Here is a 24,428-nt window from a genome sequence, read left to right on the forward strand (position 1 = left end):
GTCCCCAAAGCTGAGCCTGTCACCTCGGTGTCAGGCAGCCATCTTCATGTGTGTATCAAGAAGTGAGGTCTTAGCCACTCTGGCTGGTTCCTGCTCTGGCTGGTTCCTGCTGGACTGTGCTTCTCAGTAAAGATTCATTAAGGCTCTCCACGTGACTTTCCCTGGTTTTGGTGGAGAGTAAGGAAGATGTAATTACAGCTTCTTTGTGGTGCTTCAGATTAAAAACAAGGCATATTTGTTCAGTTTCTGTCAGTTTTATCCTTTAAAGACTTCCATTATCAGCTGGGTTTGGTGGCGCACACCTGTAATCCCAGCCAGCACTTGGGGAAGTAGAGCAGGCAGATTTCTGTGAGTTCCAGGACAGCCAAACCTACAAATCTCATCTCAAAAAACCAAACCAAACCAAACCAAACCAAACCAAAAAAAGTTGTATTCTCTGTTTTATGTCATATTTAAACTTACTCCAGAGCTGTAATAGTTTGCGCCTCCACCTCTGCCTAGTGCATGAATTCTCAGTTCATTTGTAAGTGGGCATTAGGTGGTTGCCTTGTCTTCTTAGTCCACTCCCACCCCTTGCTCCCCTGATTCTCTTTGGGTGTTGGTGTGAGATTAGCACATCCTCCAGCAAGACATCCACTGAACTCATAAAATTGCTCACCTTTTAAAGAAATAGATGTGTATGGGGGTACTCCAGAGGTCAGCCTCTGTGGTTCTCCTCTTCCCTGAGGGGCTGATGGCCACCAGCCCACTGAGGCAAGAGGAGCAGAAGACACAGTGACACAGGACTTGGAAGGCCATAAGCATGATGGAGATCAAATACTCTGGGAACTGCTCCAGGAGCTAGTTCAACTTTTATCAGGGAGAACAAAGGCTATATCGCCCTTGGGGAGTCTTGGGGGGTGGGAAAGGGGGCTGGGGGTGATAGGGGTGGGGGTGGGGGAGGCTTCCAGGATAGACAGTCATAGTTGGTTGAAATCAGACACTTTAAGGATGCTTGTTTGCATTTGGCAGCACACTCCTAGCATATGAATGGGAACACAGTACCTAGTTATCCTATGGGGGTGGGGTGGGGAGAGCTAGCAGGGAGCTGTGTCAAGGGCCATATATCAACTGTGATTAGGAGCATCCATATCTGAAGACACTCTCCAGATGGAGTCAGGCAGAGAGCCAGAGACCCTGCTGGGGAGAGGGAGTCCTACACTTAACGCTGAGCTCAGAGTGGCTATCAGGACTGCGAAGACTGCAACCTCAAACAGCGGGTCCTTCCAGCAGTCCTCCTTGACTTTTGAGGCAGAGCCTCTCACTGAGATTTGGGGTTGGTTAGGCAGTTAGACCAAGCTAAGTGCTCTAGAGATCTGCCTGTCTCTGGTTCCCCACTGCTGGGATTGCAGGCATGTGCCACCACACCAGACTTTTTATGTAGGTGCTGGTGATCAAACGCAGATCCTCATGCTTGAGAGTTAAGTCTTTACTGGCTGAGCTATCTCCCTCGTACCAAATTGTTCTTCTTTGACAAGCTTTGCATATTTAGTTTGTGTTCACATGGCATTTACATAATAGTTGTGCTGTGCACTTGATGTTTATCAGAATCTGAGTGTGGCTCTCTTAACCCCAAATCTGGTACTATGTGCCTAGCTCATACTTTGCAAGCATTATTTACTTACTTATTTATTTTGTTTTTTGAGACAAGGTTTCTCTGGTTAGCCCTGGCTATCCTGTACTCACTCTATGGACAAGGCTAGCCTCGAACTTAGAGATCTGCCTTCCTCTGCCTCCTGAGTGCTGGGATACCTCGCCTGGCAAGGCCAAGTTCTTTAATACATGGATTACAAAGGCCCTTTGTAGTGACCTCTCCTAGTTTTCATCTTGTGCTCTCTGGCATTGTAGGTTCTAGTTGAGTGAAAATGGCTGTCTCACTTCAGGGCTTTATTCTTACTTGTCACTTCATCTCTTCTGCTCCTCTCTCCTGTACTTGTGCTGCTTCACCTAGAGGTCTGGAGTGTCTTCTCTTCTGGGTTCTCTCGGAGTTTGTGCTTCCAGACCCTGGGTTTAACTCAGCATTGCCTCTCCTGTTAGATGGCAAACCCCACAAGAGGGGACAAGCAAGCAATCCCAGCTCTGCTATGAATTAGCGCTCTGACCTTTGGTAAGTCTCTCTGCCTTTCTGGGTCTCAGTTTCTTTGCAGAACAATGAAGTAATTTGATTAGATGACTTCAGAGTTCTTTTCAGCGTGAAAATAAAAATTCCGACTTCTAAAATGAAATTTCTCTCTAGTGTCTGTTTAATTTGCATTGCCACATTTGAAACAAAGCTTGTCTGATTGGTTTAATTAAGGAGTAAACAAGAAACTGTAAACTTTCTCTTGGATGCCTGCCCATTCTTTTGTTACATTTTCCTTTTTGTTCAAGGCAGTGTGAGCCTGTTGCTGCCCCATGGTCATTCAGTAAACCAGGCATGGGGTGTGCCTGATTTCCTTTTCTCAGCTGAAGCCGCTGCTGGTTATGGTTACAAGTCTGTTAGTCATCATGTTTGCTGTGCCCATTGGTAGACTGCAGTAGCCCTTGGGGGAGAGCGTGGCATTGCCAGTGGGTGGTACTGTGAGACTTTCCTGTGCCGTCTGAAGGTGACTAATGTGCATGGGACTTCTTATGGCAAACCTGGACCATTGACAGTGTGAAACTAGTGTCTAGGAGTGAAAAGAGAATCAAGCAGTCTGTGCTTGTACTTTTGAAAGTCCAGATTGGTTACATTTCCTGTCTTTCTATGCACAAGAGCGTGTTTTCTTCAATATATTTATCTCTGTTTTCTTTGGGGAAAAGCCCTAATTTTTCAGTAATGGCTGAGTAAGCATACATATTGTCTGATTGTACTGAGCTATTGATACCTTGGGAAGTACTCAGTTTCTAATATTAGGATAGAATAATTTGAAGTGGTATCAGGTGACCTGACTCAGGCCTGAAGTTGCTGAGGTTGCCAAGAACATGTTGTGGGTGCTGTGGGGAGGGAGGTCTGTTTCTAAAGGTGCAAGCCACCTGGGGTAAAGTATGGCTCAGTTTGATGGGGCTAGCTTGTTAAACAGATTTGGTTTTTGTTTTGTTTTTTAGAACAGACCTGATTTCTCACTACTAGAGTAGGGTTACTAATAATTAAATTCATAAAAAGCAGAGAACTGTATACAACTACAAAATTCTGTAACAAATTTTATATGTATTAAAATTGGGAAAACGATATTTTCAAATTAAGAATTTTCTTTCTTTCTTTTTTCTTTTTTCTTTTTTCCCCGAGACAGGGTTTCTCTGTCTAGCCCCTCTGTCCTGGACTCACTTTGTAGACCAGGCTGGCCTCAAACTCACAGCGATCTACCTGCCTCTGCCTCCCAAGTGTTAGGATTAAAGGCGTGCGCCACCACTGCCCGGCTCAAATTAAGAATTTTCTAAAGGTGAATAATATTGGCCAAAGCCAAGCCAGCTTTCTTGTGGATGCAGTGACTGTCTCTCTGAATTTTGAGAATTTCATCCATTGAGACTGAAAGGAGTGTTGAATCTTTATGTGTTCCTGTATGTGGGTCCATATGCATGTATGTCTGCGTGTGGAAGCTGGATGACAACCTTAGGTGCTGTTCTTCGGGCTCTGTGTGCCTTTAAAAGCATATTTTAAAATATTTAATTTGTGTGTGTGTAATGTTTGCCTATTTGAGTTTATATGTACCACAGGCAAGTAGGAGCCAGCAGAGGGCATCAGAAATTGGAGTTGTAAGTCACTTTGTGGGTGTTGGGAACAGAACCCAGGTCCTCTGAGAGCAGTAGGTACTGAACTGCTAAGAAATGACCCTAGTCTCTGCCTAATTTTGAGACAGGGTCTCTCACTGGCTTGGAGCTCATCTAGAAGGTCAGGCTTGCAGCAAGTCCTGGAGAGCTGCCTTTTCCTGCCTGCCCAGCACTGGGAATGCAAGTGCACATCGTAAGGCTTTTTACATGGGTTTGGGCATTGAATTCCTGCATTTGCTAGGGAAGCATTTTATTGACTGAGCTTTCTCTGAGCTCTGAATCTTTTGTGTGTGTGTGCGCACATACCTGTAATTGTGTGTGGGCGTGCATGCACTCGTGTATGTGCATGCAGTGTTCAAAGTTGATGTCCTTTACTGCTTTCCACTTCATACATTGAGAGAGTCTCTCACTTGAACCCAGCACTCACTGACTTCACGTCTCTAGCTAGCTCACTTTCTCTAGGAACCTGTCTTTGCTTCTCATGCTCCAGGGTTATAGCTGGGTTGCTGTTCGCTTGGCTTTCACATGAGTGCTGGAAATCTGCTCTGATCCTAATGCTTGTGTGGCTAGTGCTTTCCCCACCGACCCATCACCCCAGTCCTCACTCTTTTATTTAGTTTAGTTTTTTAATAATGCTTCTAAGCCTTGCATGGTGCAGGAATGTCTGCAGTTGTTTACTGTTTTGAACACCTAACTCCACGAATAGTCTGAAGTGCTTGGGGGCTAGGGCCCTATGTGCTGTAGTTTAAGGATAAGGCAAGGTAGTCATCGGGAGGCCTGAACCAGGAGAGAGGGTGTTGCTTACTTACAGAACTCAAGTACCTGCTTCTGTTTTCACTCCTGTGGATCTCTTCATAGGGCTACCTTACCTCATGGCAACTCCTTCTGAAAGCAAGAAAGAGTGCACTAGACAGAGAGCATCACCTGCTTCTAATTTAATATCACAAGTGACATGCCTTCACCTCTGTCACCTTTGCTGTATTGCTAGCTAAAGACCAGTCTTTAAATGCTGATCACATACAAGAGAAGAGCCGATACTAGTTAGGACTCAGGAGATGGCGGTGACTGAGGCACTCTGCTGCAAAGGAGTGACCTTCAGTGTCCTTTGCATGGTTGGTGGCATAGGAGTTTATTTGGTGATTTTAAGTTTTTTGAAGGTTTTCCTTTTTCTTTCTTTTCAGTCCTGAGATATAATCCAGAACATACATGCTTGGCAAGTGTTCTACTACTGAGCCACATAGCTCATTATTTCTTTGTTCTAGTTAGCAGTAGTTTTCCTTTCTGTTGGAAGTCAGTTACTAGATTTGCAGATGAATAGCTTTCCTGGGACCATTGAATGAGCTGTGGAAGCCAGTGTGTAGAGCATGTGTTTATGTATTAATAGTTTCTAGAGTGCTAGCAGAAGGAAGAAAATGACGCTTCTGTAACTCAGCTTTTGCTTTGGAGGATCTAATTATCCCTTAGGCTTCAGAGCTGTAAAAGGTTCTCAAGAACTTGTGCCAGCAGGACAGGTGGCACTGTGGAGGAGGGTGCAGGTGAGCCTCCTTCAGGGGCACAACACTTGCCTGCATGCTGGGAGCCTCGGCTTCTATCTTCACTCAAAACTAAAAATGCCCCAAGGGAGCTGATATTGCTCCCTTTCAGTTACTCTGGGGTAGGCTACCTACCCATTGAAGTCTTCCCATTCTGGGCAGCTTGCTTAAAATGGTGTTACACTGCCTATTAAATGTAATACACTAGCTTTGGATATTTTTATTTAAAAAAATGAATGTAATCAAAGGATTTGTTGTTTGGGGGGTTCTTTTTTTGTTTGTTTGTTTGTTTGTTAAGAGTAATTGGAGCTGGGCATAGTGGTGCACATCTTTAGTTCTGGCATTTGGGAGGCAAGGGCTAGCAGATCTGTGAGTTTGAGGCCAACCTGGTTTACAGAGAGTTCTTGGGAGACCCAGGGATATACAGAGAAACCCTGTCTTGAACCCTGCCCCCTGCCGCTACCCACCCCCTCAAAGAAAAGGGAAAAGTAATTGCCAGAGGGGTCTGCATACCAGCCTCTGTTTGTCTTTACATGTGCTTGGCCTTGAGCTGTTTTATTCTTTTAGATTTTAGTTTTCTTTCCTTTTTTGAGACAGTTTCTCTGTGTAGCCTTGGTTTTCCTGGACTCACTTTGTAGACCAGTGTGGCCCCACCTGCATCTGTTTCCCTGAGTGCTCGGATTATAGGCATGTACCACTGTGCCTGAGTTATTTTAGCTTTCTTTTGTGATGTCTTCTTCCAACTTAAAAGATCCTTCACTGTTTTCTTCTGGGTAGGACAGTCTGGGGGGTAATAGCAAGACTGCCATGGTGGCCACTGTGAGCCCAGCTGCTGATAACTACGATGAAACCCTCTCAACCCTGAGGTATGCAGATCGAGCAAAGCACATTGTCAACCATGCAGTGGTGAATGAGGATCCTAATGCTCGGATCATTCGAGATCTCCGGGAAGAGGTTGAGAAGCTCCGAGAGCAGCTGACCAAGGCAGAGGTATGAGGCACAGCTGGACAGTGTCATGGAAGGCCATCTTGGCAAGCTGCTATGTGAATTTTCTTCCCTGATTCTGTTCTGTTTTTGAGCAGTACTCAGCTAGAAACTTTGGAATTCCCTTTGGGAAGAGAGATTTGAGTTGAGTAAGAAAAGTGGTTGTCATGTTTGACATTTAGAGTTTTTCATGGCTTTTGAAAAGGATTGGATAGGAGAAAATAAAGGGAGTAGGGAAAATTCTCCCCCCATTTCTGTCCAGGAAGTTAACAGACTAGATAGAATAAGGGGGCGGGGGTAGGGGTGGGGAGGAAAGACAGAGAGAGACAGTGAGAGACAGCGGGGACAAAGTATGTGACTTAATTTTGTGCAGAAACTGGGCTTACAGTCATAGGGTGGGAGTTGGATGGATTTTTTTCCTCATTTGTTATCCTGAAGTCAAAACAGAAGACACCCTCATGTTTATAACCAGCCCTTTCCTGTTATGGGTGCACTATGTTTGTTGGGTAGTACTATACACTCTCAAGACTGAAATAGCTAGAGCCTGGTGGTGTTCGTCTGTGCCAGGTGATGCTTAGGTTCTGTAACAGGCTTTGAAGATCACAGTGCTTGCCTAGCTGGAAGCATTTTTCATGTAAGCATGAGCACCTTACTTGGGGCTCCTGCCTCAGGGCCTCGTCTCTGGAGCTGGCACCACAGCCCTGACTTGTCTTATTCTTATTATGGTAGAAAGGCAAGAAGCTACATGGTCTCAGTACTTGCACAATCACGTTTGGTTGTTGTTGTTGTTTTTCTATTAGATTTTATTCCTGATTTTACAGTTCTTCAAGAATCTAGGGGCTTGGTTTCTGTCTTCCCTTTATTAATGTCACCATCTGGTTGCTTCTTGGCCTTAAGATCAAGTGTTACTAATACTCTCCGGTTTACAACATGCTCACATGTAACTTGTGCAGCCTTGAGTAAATTCTTGAGATTACCATTAGAAAGATTGAGATGAAGCCTGCCTGTGAGTCTAGGTGTACAGCCTATTGGAATTAAAATCACTAGCCCTCTATTTATCTCCTTAATGTAGTGGAGGGTGGAGGAAAGGAAAGAGTTAAGTTGTCTTTGTGAATAGTTGATTGGTGGGTCTGTGGTCCTCCCTATACAGGTATTGTGGTCTGTGAGGGCCACCACCTTGCTGTAGGTAGGTGGAGAGCTTAGTGGCATTGTCCTTTCACAACTGGTTGGTTTTGTTTTATATTTTTGACACACAACAGACATTTCACAAGGTAACATTTTGTTTTTAGGCAATGAAATCTCCAGAGCTGAAAGATCGTCTAGAAGAATCCGAGAAGCTCATTCAGGAAATGACTGTGACCTGGGAAGAGAAACTAAGGAAAACCGAGGAGATTGCACAGGTTTGCATTTGGGGCAGTTTGCTGTGGGACTCAGGTGGCGCTGTGACAAATCTAACACATTGATGGGCGTGTAGGTCCCCTGGGGACGCACTTCAGAGAATCAATCTGAAGGTAAAGATTGCACAGCTTCGGTAGCTTGTTCCCTGTGTGAGAAATGATTAGTTTTTCAGTATCAGCTATTGTTTGTTTGCTTGTTTATTATTTGTGCTGGAGCTTGAACTTCAGAGCCCATACATCTAAGCAAGCACTGCACTAATGAGCTCTATCTCTTTATGGCGAACTTCATATATGCATACAATGCAAGTCACTTCCCACTTCCTCCTCCTCCTCACTGTTGTTTATTCACTGGGGCATGGTTGACCTAACAGGCACCATACCCTTTGGGAAAACTGACTTTCCTTTCCCTAGCAGCCATCAACTGTCACTGATGGAGGGTGGGGACTCTGGAGCCTCTGCCTCCTCCATTGCGAAATGTTGACTGGCTTGATCTTGTACTGGTTTTATGGAGGCAGCTGTAGTTGCAGTGAGTTCAGGACTGCAGCGATCCTTCCTGTCATGATAAGAACACTGTTTCACTCAGCTCATTTCCAGCCTCTGGATCTTACAGTCTTTCTGTCTCTTCTTCCTTGATGAATCCTTATCCTGGAGGGGAGGGGTTTGATACAGGTGTCTATTTTGACTAAACTCTAATTTATTTATTTATTTTTATTTATTGTTTTCCCGAGCCAGGGTTTCTCTGTGTAGTCTTGGCTGTCCTTCACTCGCTTTGTAGACCAAGCTGGCCTTGAACTCACAGAGATCTGCCTGCCTTTGTGTCCTAGAGTGCTGGGATTACAGGTGTGGGCCACCGTGCCTGGCCATGCCCTAATTTTTTAACTTTCAAATTAATTTTTATGTTTAAATTTACACTGTTTGGACCTGGTTGGTAAGTCCATGTGATTCATGGTGGTACAGGGCGGGAACGTTAGTGGAGAAGACATGAAGGAGAATAGAAGACATGCGACAGCCTGAAGGGAGGTGAACTCTATAGAGGAGTTCTGGCCTTCAAAGTGAAAGTTTCTTACATTTTGGAAAGAAGAGAAAAGTATGATCATCTTTATGGTTTCCAAGAATGCTTTATTTGCAGGTAATATCGAGAGATAAAGAAGTGGGACGTCTTGTGATGTCAGATCCTCTATCTCGCTGCCTCTGTGGCCCGGAATCACCACTTCTCTGGTGTGTTTGCAGGAGCGGCAGAAGCAGCTTGAGAGCCTTGGGATATCTCTTCAGACTTCTGGGATCAAAGTTGGGGATGACAAGTGCTTCCTGGTGAACTTGAATGCTGACCCGGCTCTGAATGAACTCCTGGTGTACTACTTGAAGGTGAGTGCATAGCCTTTTGAGCAGGAGCGCCCCGTGAGACATGGGAACCATGCTCCTTACCAATTGGAGCGAAAGGCAGTCTTGGGCTTTTGGGATCAGTTATCACTTTTTGTCTTTGAGAAAACTTATATACTTACCACTTACATAAAAGACTATTCTTATATTATTTCCAGCAAGTTAGAGAATGTATCTACCATTATTTAATATGATATATAGGGAATACTTTCTTAAACATAAGAGGAAATAGTTAAAGTTCTTACTTAGGGCCACTTGATAGAGGAAATTTTGTTTCCAGTAATTTTTAAACTTCGGATTATTAACCTATTAAAAAACAAAAACAAAAACAAAAAAACGAAAAGGAGAGCTGACCACTTTGACATTGGGAGGATCAGAGTATGAAACAGAAAGAACATAGAACACATGGAAATCTGAAAGTCCCAGAAGAAGCAGGATGACACGGCAAGATATGAAGCACGCATTACATTTCCCTTATCCATTCCAGAGCCTAAGTTAATCACACGTAGATTCTAGCCCAGGGCAATACGTACCACGAGTGTGACTAGGAAAGTGGGCTGGCTTGGATGAAGTTGCAGACGGCTGTAAAGAAGGGTGTCATTTCACCCCAAGGACGTTCACATTGGCCAGTATCCTTTTGCTTTCCATTATTGTGATAAAGGACCATGTCTACAACAACTTGGTAAGGAAAGGGTTTATTTTGGCTTACAGCCTGTCATGAAGGAAGCCAGGACAGGAGCTCCAGGCAGGAACCTGGAGACAGAAAGCGAAGCAGAGATCATGGAGGAGCACTGCTTACTGGCTTGCTCCCGTGCCTTTCTTGGTTTGCTGCCTTATACCACCCAGGATCACCTGCCCAGAGGCAGTGCTGCCCAGGGTAGCCTGGGCCCTTCCACAACCAGTCAGTCAGTAATCAATGCTCCACAGACTTACCCACAGGCAATATGATGGAGCCTTCTCAATTTAGGTTCCCCCCTCCCAAAGTACTCTAGTTTGTGTCAAGTTGCCAATTGACAAAAATCCAACCAGCACAGCTAGTTTCCTACGTTTCAGTGAGGGTACACTGGAATAATTGCTTAGTGTCATTTTGGTAGTCCCCCCTTTTTTGTTTTGTTTTTTAGTCCTCCCCCCCAACCCTCTGCCGATTCAGGGTTTCACTGTGTAGTCTTGCCTGTCCTGGACTCGCTTTATAGACCAGGCTGGCCTCGAACTCACAATGATCCACCTGCCTCTGCCTCCTGAGTGCTGGGATTAAAGGCGCCACCACACCCAGCCCTTTTTTTGTTTTTACTAAGTATCTCATATGATGTTTGGCAGTGCTGTGAGTTAAATAAATAATGTCTTTGACACATACATGAATGTGTGCAGATCTAGTCAGAGTCAAGGCCTTTCTAGTTCTTTCTTTACATAAACACTGAAGGAGGTTGCCTCTGAGCAGCTTCCTGGTTTCATGTGAGGGCTGCATATATGGACAAATTTTATAGACAGAAACGTCAAACAACTATACCGAATTCCTTATTCTCCTTTCTCCCACACATGCTGTTTTTGCCTATTAAAAATAATACGTTGGATTGAAGAGAAGGCTCAGTTGTTAAGGGCACTGGCTGCTCTTCCTGAGGAGCTGGGTTTGATTCCTAGTACCCATGTTGTGGCTTACAACTGTCTGTAACCACAGCTGGAAATGGTGGTGCAGGCCTTTAATCACAGCACTTGGGAAGCAGAGTGAGGAGGATCTCTGAATACAAGGCCAGCCTGCTCTACATAGAGAATTTCACACAGCCAGCGCTACATAGTGAAACTCTGCCTCAAACCAAACCAAAACAAATCCAACTGTTTGCAACTCCAGTTTTAAGGGATCTAGTGCCCTCTTCTGGACCCAAGGGTATCAGGCATGCAAATGGCCCATAGACGTATTTGCAGATAAAGTATCCATACACAAAAATAAATAGAAAATTAAAAATGTCATCACAGTTCTCATCGCACTTTTTTTTTTTTTTTTTTGAGACAGGGTTTCTCTGTGTGGTCCTGGCTGTCCTAGACTCACTTTGTAGACCAGGCTGGCCTCGAACTCACAGCAATTCGCCTGCCTCTGCCTCCAAGTGCTGGGATTAAAGGTGTGCGCCACCACACTCTTATGGAGCTTTTGAATAGTGTTGGCAGCATTTTTTTTTTTTTTTAGTATGCTGTGTATGCATGTGTATGCACATGTACACACAGATATGTGTGTAGGCATGCATATGAAGATCAGCAAACAGCCTTGAGTGTCATGCTCATGAAAGACACCTAACTCCTTTGAGCCAGCATCTCTCATTGGTCTGGCATTCACCAATTAGGCAGGTGAGCCCTAGGAACCCTCCTGTCTCGACCTCCTCAGGACTGGGATAACAAGTGTTGTAAGTGGGTTCTGGAATCAAACTTAAGTCCTCATGCTTGCAAGGAGTGCCGTCTCTCTCCTATTCCAGCATCTTGAGTTAGAACATAAGCTGCAGACACTCGTGGACTTCAGGGAATATGCACAGTAGAATAGGACTGAGGCCCACTGCCCCTTTGTGTTCTTAGAATCTGGGTTTTTTTTTGTTTGTTTGTTTGTTTGTTTGTTTTCCTTTCAGAGGTGATACAATTCAAATTACAGGATGCACAGAAAAACAAAACAATCATTGAAAAGCAACCTGATTGACATCTGTTCTATAAGTGAAAAGTTGAATAAATCAGCAGTAGCAGTTTGGAAAGGGACGTTTGGAGGAGTCAGGAACATTTCTGGTCCCTTGTGTGGAGGAGCTGGTTCTCTTCCAGAATGGTCAGCCCCGTTTGGCCCCAGTCTGAGCCAGTGCCAGGCTCACCCAATGGCAAGACCATACTCATGACAAGGCACATTCAGAAGGGAGAACTCAGTCAAAGAAAGGTCTTTCTTTAGAAAATGCCACCATGTGGGATGGGGGAATGTGAAGGCTGCACTTTATTATTTTTTTTCTTAGCCTGCAACTTCTAAGTCAGTTGGGATGGATTCGATTTCAGATGTGATGACTTTACTTCTAGGTGACTCTTCTCATGTCATCTTTGATGTCATTCCTGCATCCAGGATATAGGATTTTCTTCCCTAGAACATGGCCCCCTCTGTATTCTACTGTACCTTATATTCTCACCTTTTGAAATTGATCCCAGCCCTACACACAGATACAGTTCCTTACTAACGCATCTTGTTTTGCTTGCTGTGTATCACTCCATCCCTAGTTTTAGGTTCCCTCCCAAACCTCTGTGTGTGTGTGTGTGTGTGTGTGTGTGTGTGTTGGTTGGTGGTGGTGGAGCATGTTTCTGAAACTGAGTCTCAGGTTGACCTGAGTTTAACAATGTTCCTGCCTCAACCTGCGAGTGCTGAGGTTATAGGCCTGTTTGTACCTAGGAGATAGTCTGAGAGAAATGTCTTCATATGTTTTTTTCTCCTGTTGCTTAGAGCATACTGTTGACTTAAACAGTGAGCCATAAGGAGCTGACAGGGCTGAGCCTTTTGAATTTAGTGTCTGGGATTCTAGTATACCCTTTAAATCACAATAAATTGTAACCTCAAGTGAGAGACTGGGATTGTCCTATATATAATAGAAACTCTAATTGGGACCTGACAGTTTCTTGTGTTTCTAGTGCCTCTCTCATATTTGGTGCTCAAAGTATTTGTTGAAAAAATGAATTTCTTTTTCTACAACTTGGATTATACTTTACCCTGTTGAGTTGGTGTCTCCTGCTGACTTGTAATTTACTCTGCAGATACTAGCACCACTCTAGGCTGTGTCTTGTGTGGGTTGTACCAGTTGCAAGAGTCTTGGATAGCTTACAGTCCAAACAAAGAGGAAAATAGCATTCTCAAAACAATAACTCAGTAATTACTGGTTCTTAAGTGTTGTGAGGCTCAGAGGAGGGAGAAATCAGGATATCCCTGCCCTGTACAGTTTCCATGCTAGAAGTGATGGTGGGCAGGAAGTCCCAGTCAGTGTTAGAGGAGGAATTAACCTGGGACAGTTAGGCAGTGACTAGGTAGCTGATCCAGTTCTGAAGATAATGATACTATGAGCTGAGACACAGGGGTTGGAGAGATGGCTCAGTTGGAAAGATCACTGGTTGTTCTTCCAGAGGATCTGGGATCAAATCCCAGTACCACATGGTGACTCACTGCTGTCTGTAACTCCAGTCCCTCAGCATCTGAAGTCATTGTGTGATCTCCACAGGCCCTGCCTGACCATGGTGCACAGACATACATGGAGGCAAAACACATGCTTAAAAAGTAAAGAAAAAAATATCTTAGGGGAGGGAAAAAAAAAAAGGAAGGGCTGGAGATGTGGCTCAGAGATTAAGAGTACTAACTGCTCTTCCAGAGGTCCTGAGTTCAATTCCCAGCAACCACATGGACTCACAACCATCTGTAATGTGATCTGACGCTCTCTTCTGGCCTGCAGGTGTACTTGCAGGCAGAGCACTGTATACATAATAAATAAATCTTTAAAAGAAGAAGAAGAAGAATCTTAAATGAGGCATGCATGGTCAGCAGAAAACTTGTGGAAGTTAGCTTTCTACCATGTTGGTTCTGGGGATTGAACTCTGTCGGGATTGGCAGCAAATGCCTTTACCTGCTGAACCACTTTGCTGGCCCAGATATTTTCTTTAAATAGCGTTTATCTTTGTAGATGTCTCATTTTGATTGAGACCAGATAATTTTCTTTTCTCAGGTAGCCAAAGCTGGCCTTGAGCTCACTGTGTAGCACAGGCTGGGCTCAAACTACTGATACTTCTTCATCCATCTACCAGGGCCAGGTCTGTAACTGTGGTTTTTAGACCATATTTAGATGTATTGTTGATACATGGCTTAAACTTTGACACTGGTATAAAGTATTTGGAATCAAGATGGTAACAGAAATAATGAATATAAGCAGACATGAATATAAAATTTTATATAAGCTTAAGTAAGAGGGACGTTGCCTTTTTTTAAGGAGCTAGAGCTCATGTCATGAACTTGGGGAGCCACTGTACATTTGCTTTCAGAGTCTGTGGCTGAGGCAGCTGAGCAAAGCTGATCTTAGCCCAGTATTTACAGGAGACTCTGCTTCTTTCTTAGGAGCACACGCTGATAGGGTCAGCCAATTCCCAGGACATCCAGCTCTGTGGGATGGGCATTCTTCCTGAGCACTGTATCATAGACATCACGCCCGAAGGCCAGGTCATGCTGACCCCTCAGAAGAATACAAGGTAAAATGCTAAAGTTACTGTGACTCTCACTAGGTGCAGGGGGATGAGGGACATGGGCCTGTTTTTGTTTTCAGCCTACTTAAGTCATCCTGTTAGGTGCCAGGCTGTTTCTATTTAATCGTAACATCTCTCCCACTCGCATGGCCTCACTTTTTAAATACAAGATTTGTTTCCTTTTTATTTATGTGTATGTATATGTGTGTGGTGGGATATGCACATGGGTACAGATGTTTAAGAAGTCTAGAAGCATCAGATTGTCTGATGCTGGAGTTACAGGTGGTTGTGAGCTACCTGACATGGGTGTTGGGAATTGAATTCAGGTGCTCTGGAAGAGCACTACATGTTTTTAACCACGAAGTCATCTCTCCAGCCCCCTTTATCTTGATTTGAACCTTTTCTACCACCCTAGGGTGCTTCCATTCACTGCTCAGCTGGCAGGCTCTTTTTCTGGTTTGGGTAGATGCTTCTAGATGCCCTGTAACTCTTCTGCTCTGCCATTATTATTTTTATTTTTAAAATTTATCTATTTATTATGAATATAGTCCTCTGCCCTCGTGTATACCTGCAGGCCAGAAGAGTGCACTAGATCTCCTCATAGATGCTAGCCACCATGTGGCTGCCGGGAATTGACCCCGGAACTCCAGAAGAGCAAAGAGTGCTTTCAACCTGTGAGCCATCTTTCCAGCCCCCTCTGCCATTCTTTTTACCTGTCAGCTCCCATTTGACTTTTAGGGCTAAGCTCTGCCAGTGACTACTTGGGGGAGTTCCCTGTTACTTATACTTTTAATGATGGAGTAATTGCTAAGCCTTCTTCTCATTCAGCCAAAACCCAGTTCTACTCCAGGTCATCCCTGGCACCCCATTACTGTCACATGTAGTCATTCCATATATTGCCCCCCATGTCTGAATGACAGATCCAAGTAGTTCAATTTGGCATAATTTCCCAGTGATCTTTGGGTGGAAGATGTGGACAGAAGTGTTCCAGAACTTGAAGTTCTTATCAAAACATGCAGTCTTGTTGCTGGGAACAAATGCTGCCAATTGTTTTCCTTGGCAACAGGCTTTCTCTGTTCACTGCTCACCAGGAAGACTGAAGTGCTTCTTTGTGTGAGTCAGGGCATGACTGTCTTTGGCATAAAGCATTGGCATTTTCTAGAAACGTCTCGTCTTGTTGGTTCAGATAGTAAAAGTGCTGAATGCTCATGGTCAGGGTTTACTCAGTGCCATACTGCTTGATCTTGGGACAGTCCAGTGGAACATTTCTCTCTCATGACACTGTATTTGTTTGCTGGTACAGCCGCATGGTGTGTGCAGCTTCAGCAGAGTTGCTCATGGTCTGTGAGTGTCAGCACAGGGGACAGGTCAGTGGCCAGCATGATCCATGTGAGTGTCAGACAGGACAACAGACTAATGACTGGCATAGTCTATAATAGACTGGCCTAGCCAAGTGTCAGCTTGGCCTCCTGTGTTTCTTTCTTAACTCACTGTGTTTGAAGAATGGTACCAAAGAATCTACACGGGGAGCAAGGTTTGAGTGGGAGTAAGAGTTTGTGTGGATGGAAAGGCATGGAGAATCATGGAAGCATGAAGCCAGGTAAGAGCATAGCATAGTCTGCTGTGGTGGCGCATACTAGGAGCCTCGTACTAAGGAGGCTGCAGCGGAAGGATCATGAGCTCCAGGCCTTCGTAGTGAGGGTCTGCCTCAAAAAGACCAAACAGTCTAATGCAAACCAAACAAGGTTTATCGCTTTACAGTGTTCACAGGAACTCAGAAATTGGAGTGCTCAGCAGGCTCTGCAGAGGAAATGGAATCCAAAATGGATTTGGATTGCAAGGAAGACTATGGAAGCTGGAGTGGGGCCTTGTCTCTTGATGAAGCAATAAACAGTTCCCCATGGAGGAACAGTTGATCATGTTTAGTGTACAGAAAAGACCTCTAGTTTCAGAGGAGCTGAAGTTCACTGGAAGAGGGAAGGAGGAGACACAGAGGACCTCCTTGTGGAAGGAAGGGAAGGCCTTCCATGACAAGTTAAAGAATCTGTACTTGACATCCCACTTCTCAGCCAGCAAGTCACTTGGCAAGACAGAGGCGTGGGGCTGGTATCCTGGGAATATGCACAGACAAGTTTTCTACTTCTTCCCGTGCTTCCAAATTCCTCCTATGCTAGTGTTCTACCCATCATGTCTACCGTTGAAGTCTTTTGTTGACTAAACAGCTCAGCTGAACTGATGCGATGTCTCTGGATTGAAAAGACATGATGATGGTCTCTGCCATGGGCAGTTTCAGAATTATATGTAGAGCTCATGTTGTATCCTTGGTATCTGCCACTGTTTCTAGAATTTGGTCACTTGACTGGCTCTTTATCCATCTGGTTGCCTGTGCTTTCTTTCATTGCTCGGTCTTTCATTATTACCTGTCATGAGTCCATGTTTACTCCTCCCTACTGTCTGAGACGTTCAGAGTTTTGGGAAACAGAGAGATTGATCTCTGACAGTGCTATCAATGTGTGCCTAGAACTTTGAAGACAGGAAAATAATAATGCTTAATGTCATCAGCGTTTGAGGTAAGTCAGCAAGGGCAGGTTTTATTTGAAGAAATTAAAGCCACTGTGGTATTAGGCAGTGAAAGCAGAGGGTATGATAATCCTACTCATGTTGTCCTCTTTTCCTCACAGAACATTTGTAAATGGGTCTTCTGTCTCCAGCCCCATCCAGCTACACCATGGGGACAGGATACTATGGGGAAACAACCATTTCTTCAGGTATGACATTGCTTACATCCCTGAAAGTGGGAGACCATTGAAGACTGTGTTCTGCAACAGAAGAGTTATTTTAAGTGTGAACACCACAAAAATGACACTTTACTGTGTGTGTGCTCAAGCTCCTGTGATGATGCTGTATGCATAGCTTGTATGTCTGTTCATAAATATACAGACCCTGGAGGCTTAGAGTTAAGTCTCCTCATCAAAAGTACTAAGCTTTTGTACATATTTATTTTTCCTCCCAGTATAAGATCCCTTTCCCATCCTCCCCAATTGGTATCAGAATTCATTCTTTTTTGGTAAATGATGGGTGTGCTTTCTATCTATCAGTCACCAGCGTCTATACACACTGTTATTTTCCTTTTGTCTGAAAAGCAGTAGTAGAAAACCTGGATGTAGTTTCGTTTTCTTTTTCTTTTCTTTTTTTTTTTTAATTTTAAGTTTAAATTTTTTTTATTATTAATTTATTCTTGTTACATCTCAATGGTTATCCCATCCCTTGTATCCTCCCATTCTTCCCTCCCTCCCATTTTCCCATTATTCCCCTCCCCTATGACTGTTCCTGAGGGGGATTTCCTCCCCCTGTATCTGCTCATAGGGTATCAAGTCTCTTCTTGGTAACCTGCTATCCTTCCTCTGAGTGCCACCAGGTCTCCCCCTCCAGGGGACATGGTCAAATGTGAGGCACCAGAGTACGTGAGAAAGTCATATCCCACTCTCCACTCAACTGTGGAGAATGTTCTGACCATTGGCTAGATCTGGGTAGGGGTTTAATGTTTACCGCCTGTATTATCCTTGGCTGGTGCCTTAGTTTGACCGGGACCCCTGGGTCCTTGGTAGTTTCTTTGATCACACTTTCAGCGAGTCTGAGCACACTGGACACTGACCGATGGCTTAATCGGGTTGTATATTCTGAGACAGAATGAGAAGTCCTCAGGAAAAGCTGCTAGAGTGAGCTGAGCCTCTCAAAAAGGCCATGGCTGTGGTCTACCATTTTCTTGGCATTTCCCCATGGACTAGCTGTTCCCTGTGGCTATGAAAGAAGCATTCAGCTTACAGGGACAAAAGGGCAGTGAAGGAGGTAGCAGTCAGCCTTGCTGTCCTCTCAGTAGCACCAGAAATCTTCCTCTTACTTCCCTTGAGTGTACTCTGTTCAATAACTGCAAGGGAGGCTGGAAAGGAAGATTCTCACCTGTGACTGTAATAGTGTTTCCCAAACATGGCTGGTGTTGTGTTGCATGGTGAGGCAGGCTGGCTGCTGTAGCATCGAAACCCTGGGGCCTCCTTTCTGCCCCTGGCCAGTGTGCTTCAGCTGTCAAATGAACTTTTCTTCTAACTGATGCTGATCCTTACCTGTATGCTACTTGATGTTTTGATTTTAGAGGAAATGGTAGATGGATACAAGCTCATGGGAAATGCTTTTTATTTTTCCCTTTTCACACTAAAGTGTTGCTGACTAATCTTGAAGCCCTCAGATGGTTTCTGTATGGCTTTTGTGTGCATTGTGGTGTTTTACTTATAAAATATGTGGAATCTTGTTAGCGTGTATAGTTCTCCATCCTAATGTGCTCCTCCGCTTTTCCTTATCACTCAGCTTGCAGAAGTTGTGTGGACTCTGCTGTAAGCACTTGTATACATGTGGATATCTTATTTATACTTCTAGAATACGAAGCTTCTAATTGCACAGTTGCTTGACGTTGCTGTGGCATTCCTTTGGCCTCTAGCAAATGCCAGTATGGAGGGAATGGAATGAATAAGTGTCCTTAATTTTAAAAGTAATGTCCTTTTTTTGCCCCAAGACTCAATCTTCCAAAAAAGAAAAAGAAAGCAGAGCGAGAGGATGAGAAACATGACTCCTCTCTGAACAATGACAGCAGCTCTGAGCAGCTGGATGCCGACGGAGACTCCTCCAGTGAGGTGTCCAGTGAGATCAACTTCAACTTCGAGTATGCACAGATGGAGGTGACCATGAAGGCTCTGGGCAGCAATGGTGAGCACGGGCTGTGCTTGTGGGAGACACTGAGCTTGTTTTGATGACAACGTCCCTTGATGACCTCTGAACTCTGGCCTTGGCTATAATAATTGATTGTATTTACAGACCATTCACTTTCTCTGCTGTGACAAACAAATCACTGCAAACTTGTCCTCATGGGTGGAATTTCCCAGGTTTGAAGTGTGACTGCCTTTGACTTCTTATATTCCCGGAGCATTTGCTATCACCTAGGTTTAGCATAGAACATATTTTAGCTCTCTCTTTTTCTGCATGGCAGACAGTGTGAAATCATGTAAAGTATGTAATAGAAGTAACTGGCAGTTAGAAAGCCACTCTTTCTCCTAATTGTCTCATATGGTATTGGGTTATGGCAGTTCAGATGATGGATGTCTGCAGTGTTCCATCCTTGTTATTCACTGTGCTTCCCCCCACGTGTTCAGACCCAATGCAGTCCATATTGAACAGCCTAGAACAGCAGCACGAGGAGGAGAAGCGGTCTGCTCTGGAGCGCCAGAGGCTCATGTACGAACACGAGCTGGAACAGCTCCGAAGAAGGCTGTCTCCTGAGAGGCAGAACTGCCGCAGTGTGGACCGGCTCTCCTTCCACTCACCCAGTGCACAGCAGCGCTTGAGACAGTGGGCTGAAGAGAGGTGGGCATGGCGGATGGCCTGGTGTGGGTAGTGCTTGTGCTCCCCACTCAGGAGGTTCTAGATGGGAACGCCAGATGCTCCCAAAAGAAAATCATTTCAAGAGAGTGTTATAGCCACTACTTTGTGAGTCTCTCTCTCTCTTCTTAACCTCTCCCTTCTCTTTGTTTCCTCTCCCTTTTTTTCCTCTTTCATTTGTTTGTTTTGTTGTTATTTTGAAACATAATCTTACACATATGTATCTCCCGAGTTGGCTCTGAAGTCACTCTGTAGCGTAGGCTAGCCTGGAACTTAAGAATCCTCCTGCCTCAGCATTGGGATTGCAGGTCTCTGCTTACATGCTGCCCATCTTTTTTTTTTCTTTTTCTTCTTCTCTCTTTTCCTTTCACAGCACTGAGGATTGAACCCATGGCTTAGTGCACCACCTGGCTGCATTCCAGCTCTTATTTTTCATTTTTGGAAAGATGGGAGTTGCCAGTACATTCAACTTTTTTGAAAACAGCCCATGTTAGCTGGGTGTGTGACACATGTCTCTTATTCAAGCACTTAGGAGGCAGAGGCAGGCAAATTTCTGCAAGTCAAAGACTAGTGTGAAAATAAAATGGGAAAAAAAAAAAAGAATTGTTAAAGAAAAAAAAAGTCAACTGATACTTTAAAAAAAAAGTATTGCTAGATTTTTTATAGCATCAATTCCACATTCAATTAATTTAATGCTCTCTTGTTATGTCCTTTGACTTGGAGCTTATGCCCTCCTTCCATTGACAGATACACAGTGAGTATAATAAAAAAGTTTTATGTCTTAAAAAAAAAAAAAAAACAACAAAGACTAGTGTGGTCTCAGGTCAGCCAGGGCTACATAGACTCTGTCTCAAGAAAACCACCATCATCAACAAAATGCCATGTTAGGTGCCACCCATTTTCAGTCTGGGTGGCCTATGGCCTTTGGCTTTGAGTAGAGAAGAGTACTTTGCCATTGTATCATGCTTTAGGTTCTGAAAGTTGGTAGATTTTTTTTTTTTCTTAAAGGAGGAAAGAAAGTTGATAGTCTACACTGATGAGGTGAGTTAGGTAAAACACGATGCTAATATTCTGTAGAGCACCAGCTTGGCCTCTGTGTGGCCGAATTGGCATGGCACTAAATGCTCTCTCCCATGGTTCCAGAGTATTAACACCAACCTCCTACACACAGGCGTCATCCCTGCCAGCTTGGAGTGACAGGCATGTAGAATCTTCAGTCCTACTGAGGGGATCTTGAGTTGATCAGGATGCTTTGTGTTTCATATGCAGTTGAATTTGCAGAGCCCTGCACCTACCTTTGGCCAGCTTGCTATGCAAAGAGTGCTGTGCTTGCAACATGGTTCAGAGAACAGTGTGTGCATGGTGTGGTAGTAGTGCCACGTTTGTGTCTACAGAAGAGAGTTGTGAATGAGCTGATTGTGAGCATGGTTTTCCATATGCTATTTTGTGTGTTATATCTACCCATTTCTACCAGTCTTGTTTTTATTTTGTCTTAAAGAGAAGCAACATTGAACAACAGCTTGATGAGGCTGAGGGAGCAGATTGTGAAGGCCAACCTGCTGGTACGAGAAGCTGGTTACATCGCAGAGGAGCTGGATAAAAGAACTGAGTATAAAGTTACCCTTCAGATTCCAGCCTCCAGCCTGGATGCCAATAGGAAGGTGAGGCATCCATCTTCTACACAGCAGAGATGCCATCCCAGAGGCCTCACTGGGCTCTACCCATGTGACTGGATTAGTGGGAACCTAGCTCCTTCTAATTTTCTGAGTGTGTGTGCCTCTGTGTGTGCATGCTTGTGTGTATCTGTTAGCCACTAGGCATGTACTCCTTGTTTCCTTTGCGCCTATCAGTCTCATCCAGCTTCCTTTCCCCATAGCTGCTTTTTATTGTTTTTTGAGAGAAGGGCTCAAATTCAAGGCAATCTTCCTGCTTTAGCCTCCCAAGTTCTGGGAATACAGGTATGAGCCATCACATCTTCTTGGATCTTTGAATTGTAATATAATTTATAATAGTTTAGGCTGGCCTTGAACTCTCCATCCTCCTGCGTCAGCCTCCTGAGTGTAGTAGTATAAGCATGCACTAGCACACTGGAAACATTACTGTTGTAGGAAGAGTGCTTCAGTGGCACTTAGTGCATATACAGTGTTGAGCAACCACTGGCTCTGCCTGATTGCTCTTCTAGCCATTTTAAGTAAGAAACTGATGACATTTTTGCTCTCAAATGAGTGACAGGAGCACCATAGATTACATACTTTTCCACCCCACCCCCACCCCCGAGACAGGGTTTCTTTGTGTAACAGTCCTGGCTGTCCTGGACTCACTTTGTAGACCAGGCTGGCCTCAAACTCACAGAGATCTGCCTGCCTCTGCCTCCCAAGAGCTGGGATTAAAGGCGTGTACCACCATGGCCAGCTGATAATTTACTCTTGAAGGCATTCCATGTGGCTACTCTTTTAAAAGTTTACTTTTTTTTTTTTTTTAAGATTTATTTTTTAATGTATACAGGTGCTTTGTCTGCATGGGTACTGGCAGACCAGAAAAGTGCATCAGATTGTGAGTTGCCCTGTGGGTGCTGGGAAATGAACCTAGGACCTCTGGAAGACCAGCTAGTGCTTTTAATCGCCGCGTCTCCTCTCCAACCCAAAAGTTTTGCATGAAGATACTATTCACTTAAACAAATGAAAAAAAATTATCTTGGAATCTGGCAAGTTCATTGGGTAAAAGGTGCCTGCCACTGAGCTTGACAATCAGAGTTTGATCCCAGGACCCACATTTCAGAAGGAGAATGCTAGCCAGCTCCTGCAAGATAACTTCTGTCCTACACACACACACACACACACACACACACACACACACACACACACACACACACACACACACACACACACTAAAAACCCTTCACACTTTTGAAAATAAAAAGTTGTTAGTTTAGAATTGTGGTACATTCTTATAGTCCCAGCCTTTAGGAGGTAGAGGCAGGATGATCAGGGATTTGAGGCTAGCCTGGGCTACATGAGACCCTGTCTCAGTAGAGAGAAAAAGAAAAAAAAGTTTTATAACTATCTTAGCTAACTTTGCCTTGTTACCAACTCCTGTCTCTGCAGCGAGGCTCTCTCCTCAGTGAACCTGCCATCCAGGTGAGAAGAAAAGGAAAAGGAAAGCAGATTTGGTCTTTGGAAAAGCTGGAAAACAGGCTTTTGGATATGAGAGACCTCTATCAGGAATGGAAGGAATGTGAAGAAGACAGCCCAGTAAGTTGCTGAAGAATTGCTTCCCTGGGTAGTTGGAGAAGGAGTCTCACCATAGTGAATCTGCCTAGCTCTGGGGACGTTGGATGCTTTCCCAAAATTGTTGTTGTTGTTTTAAAGTAAAATTTATTTTAATCCTTAAGTTTTTAGCTAAATAAGAATTTTTAGTTGGTCATGTGCATGTTTTCATTTTTTATCTCTTTTCTCTTTGGATTCCAGCAGAATTTCCCCTTTCCATCTGTCTCAGCTTGCTCTGGGGTTCTCACTGAGGCAGGGACCAGGCTCTCAGCACACTGTAAACACGGTGCCCCACGGTTCATGGTTCCCATTCATAGGGCACCCTGTTGTCTGTCCTGTCAGGAAGGTTTCTGAAGGCATTTTGATCCCGAAGGAAGTGCTCCAGATCTGTACTGTCATTGGCTCTTTTGTTGCCAGGTTTTTTTTTTTTGGTTGTTGTTGGTTGGTTTTTTTGGGTCAGCCATGTAGTTGTTCCTGCTTAAAAGAGAAACACACCCCATATATTTTGTTGTTTTCTTCTGAACATTTGTTCTTTTGAGACAGGGTCTCTCTGTAGCCCAGCTTGATTTTGAACTCATGCTCTTCCTGCCTCAGCCTCCTGAGTGGGGTTGTGGGGGTACACTACCACACTCTGCTACCTGTACCAGTGTTTTCAATTCTGCTGGCCCTGTTTCCAGGTGGACTTGCTTTCTTCCTTAGCTTTTTTTTTTAATGTTTTTTTTTTCCATATTGTCATCATACAAATGGCTTTTTATGGTTAGATGTTATTTTTGCTTAAATTTGTACTTTTCTTCTGTATCCCTCTCCTATTTTGACTTAGAAATAGGTGTAAAAACAAATGCAAAAATCCCTTCTTTTGCCCTGATGTGCAGCACTGAATAGAATCTTGCCTAAAAGAACAATGAGGAGGTACAGTGCTCTCAGTTTTTCTCTCTTAGTCACTCTATTTCTCTGTCGAAGTGCTTGGAGACTGAGGTAGGAGGATCTCTGAATTCAAGGCTAGCCTGCTCTGTACAGTGAGTTCCAGACCAACAAGGCTATGCAGTGAGACTCAAAACAAAAAACAAAACAAAAAAAGTAGGAGTCAGGATATAGTGGTAAAAGGTGTTGGTCAAATGGGTTTATTTTATATGATTTCTTTTTTTCTTTTCTTCCTTTTTTTGCTTTGAGGTTGTATGTTTGAAATCTCTTTCAGGTCACCCGTTCTTACTTCAAGCGTGCTGACCCATTCTATGATGAGCAGGAAAATCACAGTCTCATTGGTGTGGCCAATGTCTTCCTGGAGACCCTGTTTTATGACGTGAAATTACAGTATGCGGTGCCAATCATCAACCAGAGGGGAGAGGTTGGCCTTCACTCTGCTTGATTCTACAGAGCAGTTCAGGGAACAGTGAGGGGTGGTGACAGGACACTTGTTGTTAATACCTTTATTTTTTAACCAGTCCTGA

General features: G+C 44.1%; 1 protein-coding gene across 1 annotated transcript in view; it reads left to right on the forward strand.

The window, feature by feature from the left end:
• Kif13b (kinesin family member 13B) overlaps positions 1–24,428 on the forward strand; it is a gene marked incomplete at its 3' end in the record, with an annotated part of 89,564 nt that overhangs the window by 18,492 nt on the left and 46,644 nt on the right. Inside the window, exons 8-17 of the mRNA XM_051160586.1 lie at positions 6,078–6,290; positions 7,574–7,684; positions 8,912–9,046; positions 14,163–14,293; positions 16,969–17,055; positions 18,855–19,045; positions 19,489–19,699; positions 21,213–21,375; positions 22,819–22,965; positions 24,176–24,325. Coding sequence (XP_051016543.1) covers positions 6,078–6,290; positions 7,574–7,684; positions 8,912–9,046; positions 14,163–14,293; positions 16,969–17,055; positions 18,855–19,045; positions 19,489–19,699; positions 21,213–21,375; positions 22,819–22,965; positions 24,176–24,325 — 1,539 coding nt within the window. The remainder of the gene's footprint in view (positions 1–6,077; positions 6,291–7,573; positions 7,685–8,911; positions 9,047–14,162; positions 14,294–16,968; positions 17,056–18,854; positions 19,046–19,488; positions 19,700–21,212; positions 21,376–22,818; positions 22,966–24,175; positions 24,326–24,428) is intronic.

The sequence above is a fragment of the Acomys russatus genome, chromosome 18 (assembly GCF_903995435.1).
Source record: "Acomys russatus chromosome 18, mAcoRus1.1, whole genome shotgun sequence".
In the NCBI taxonomy this organism is placed as follows: Eukaryota; Metazoa; Chordata; class Mammalia; order Rodentia; family Muridae; genus Acomys; species Acomys russatus.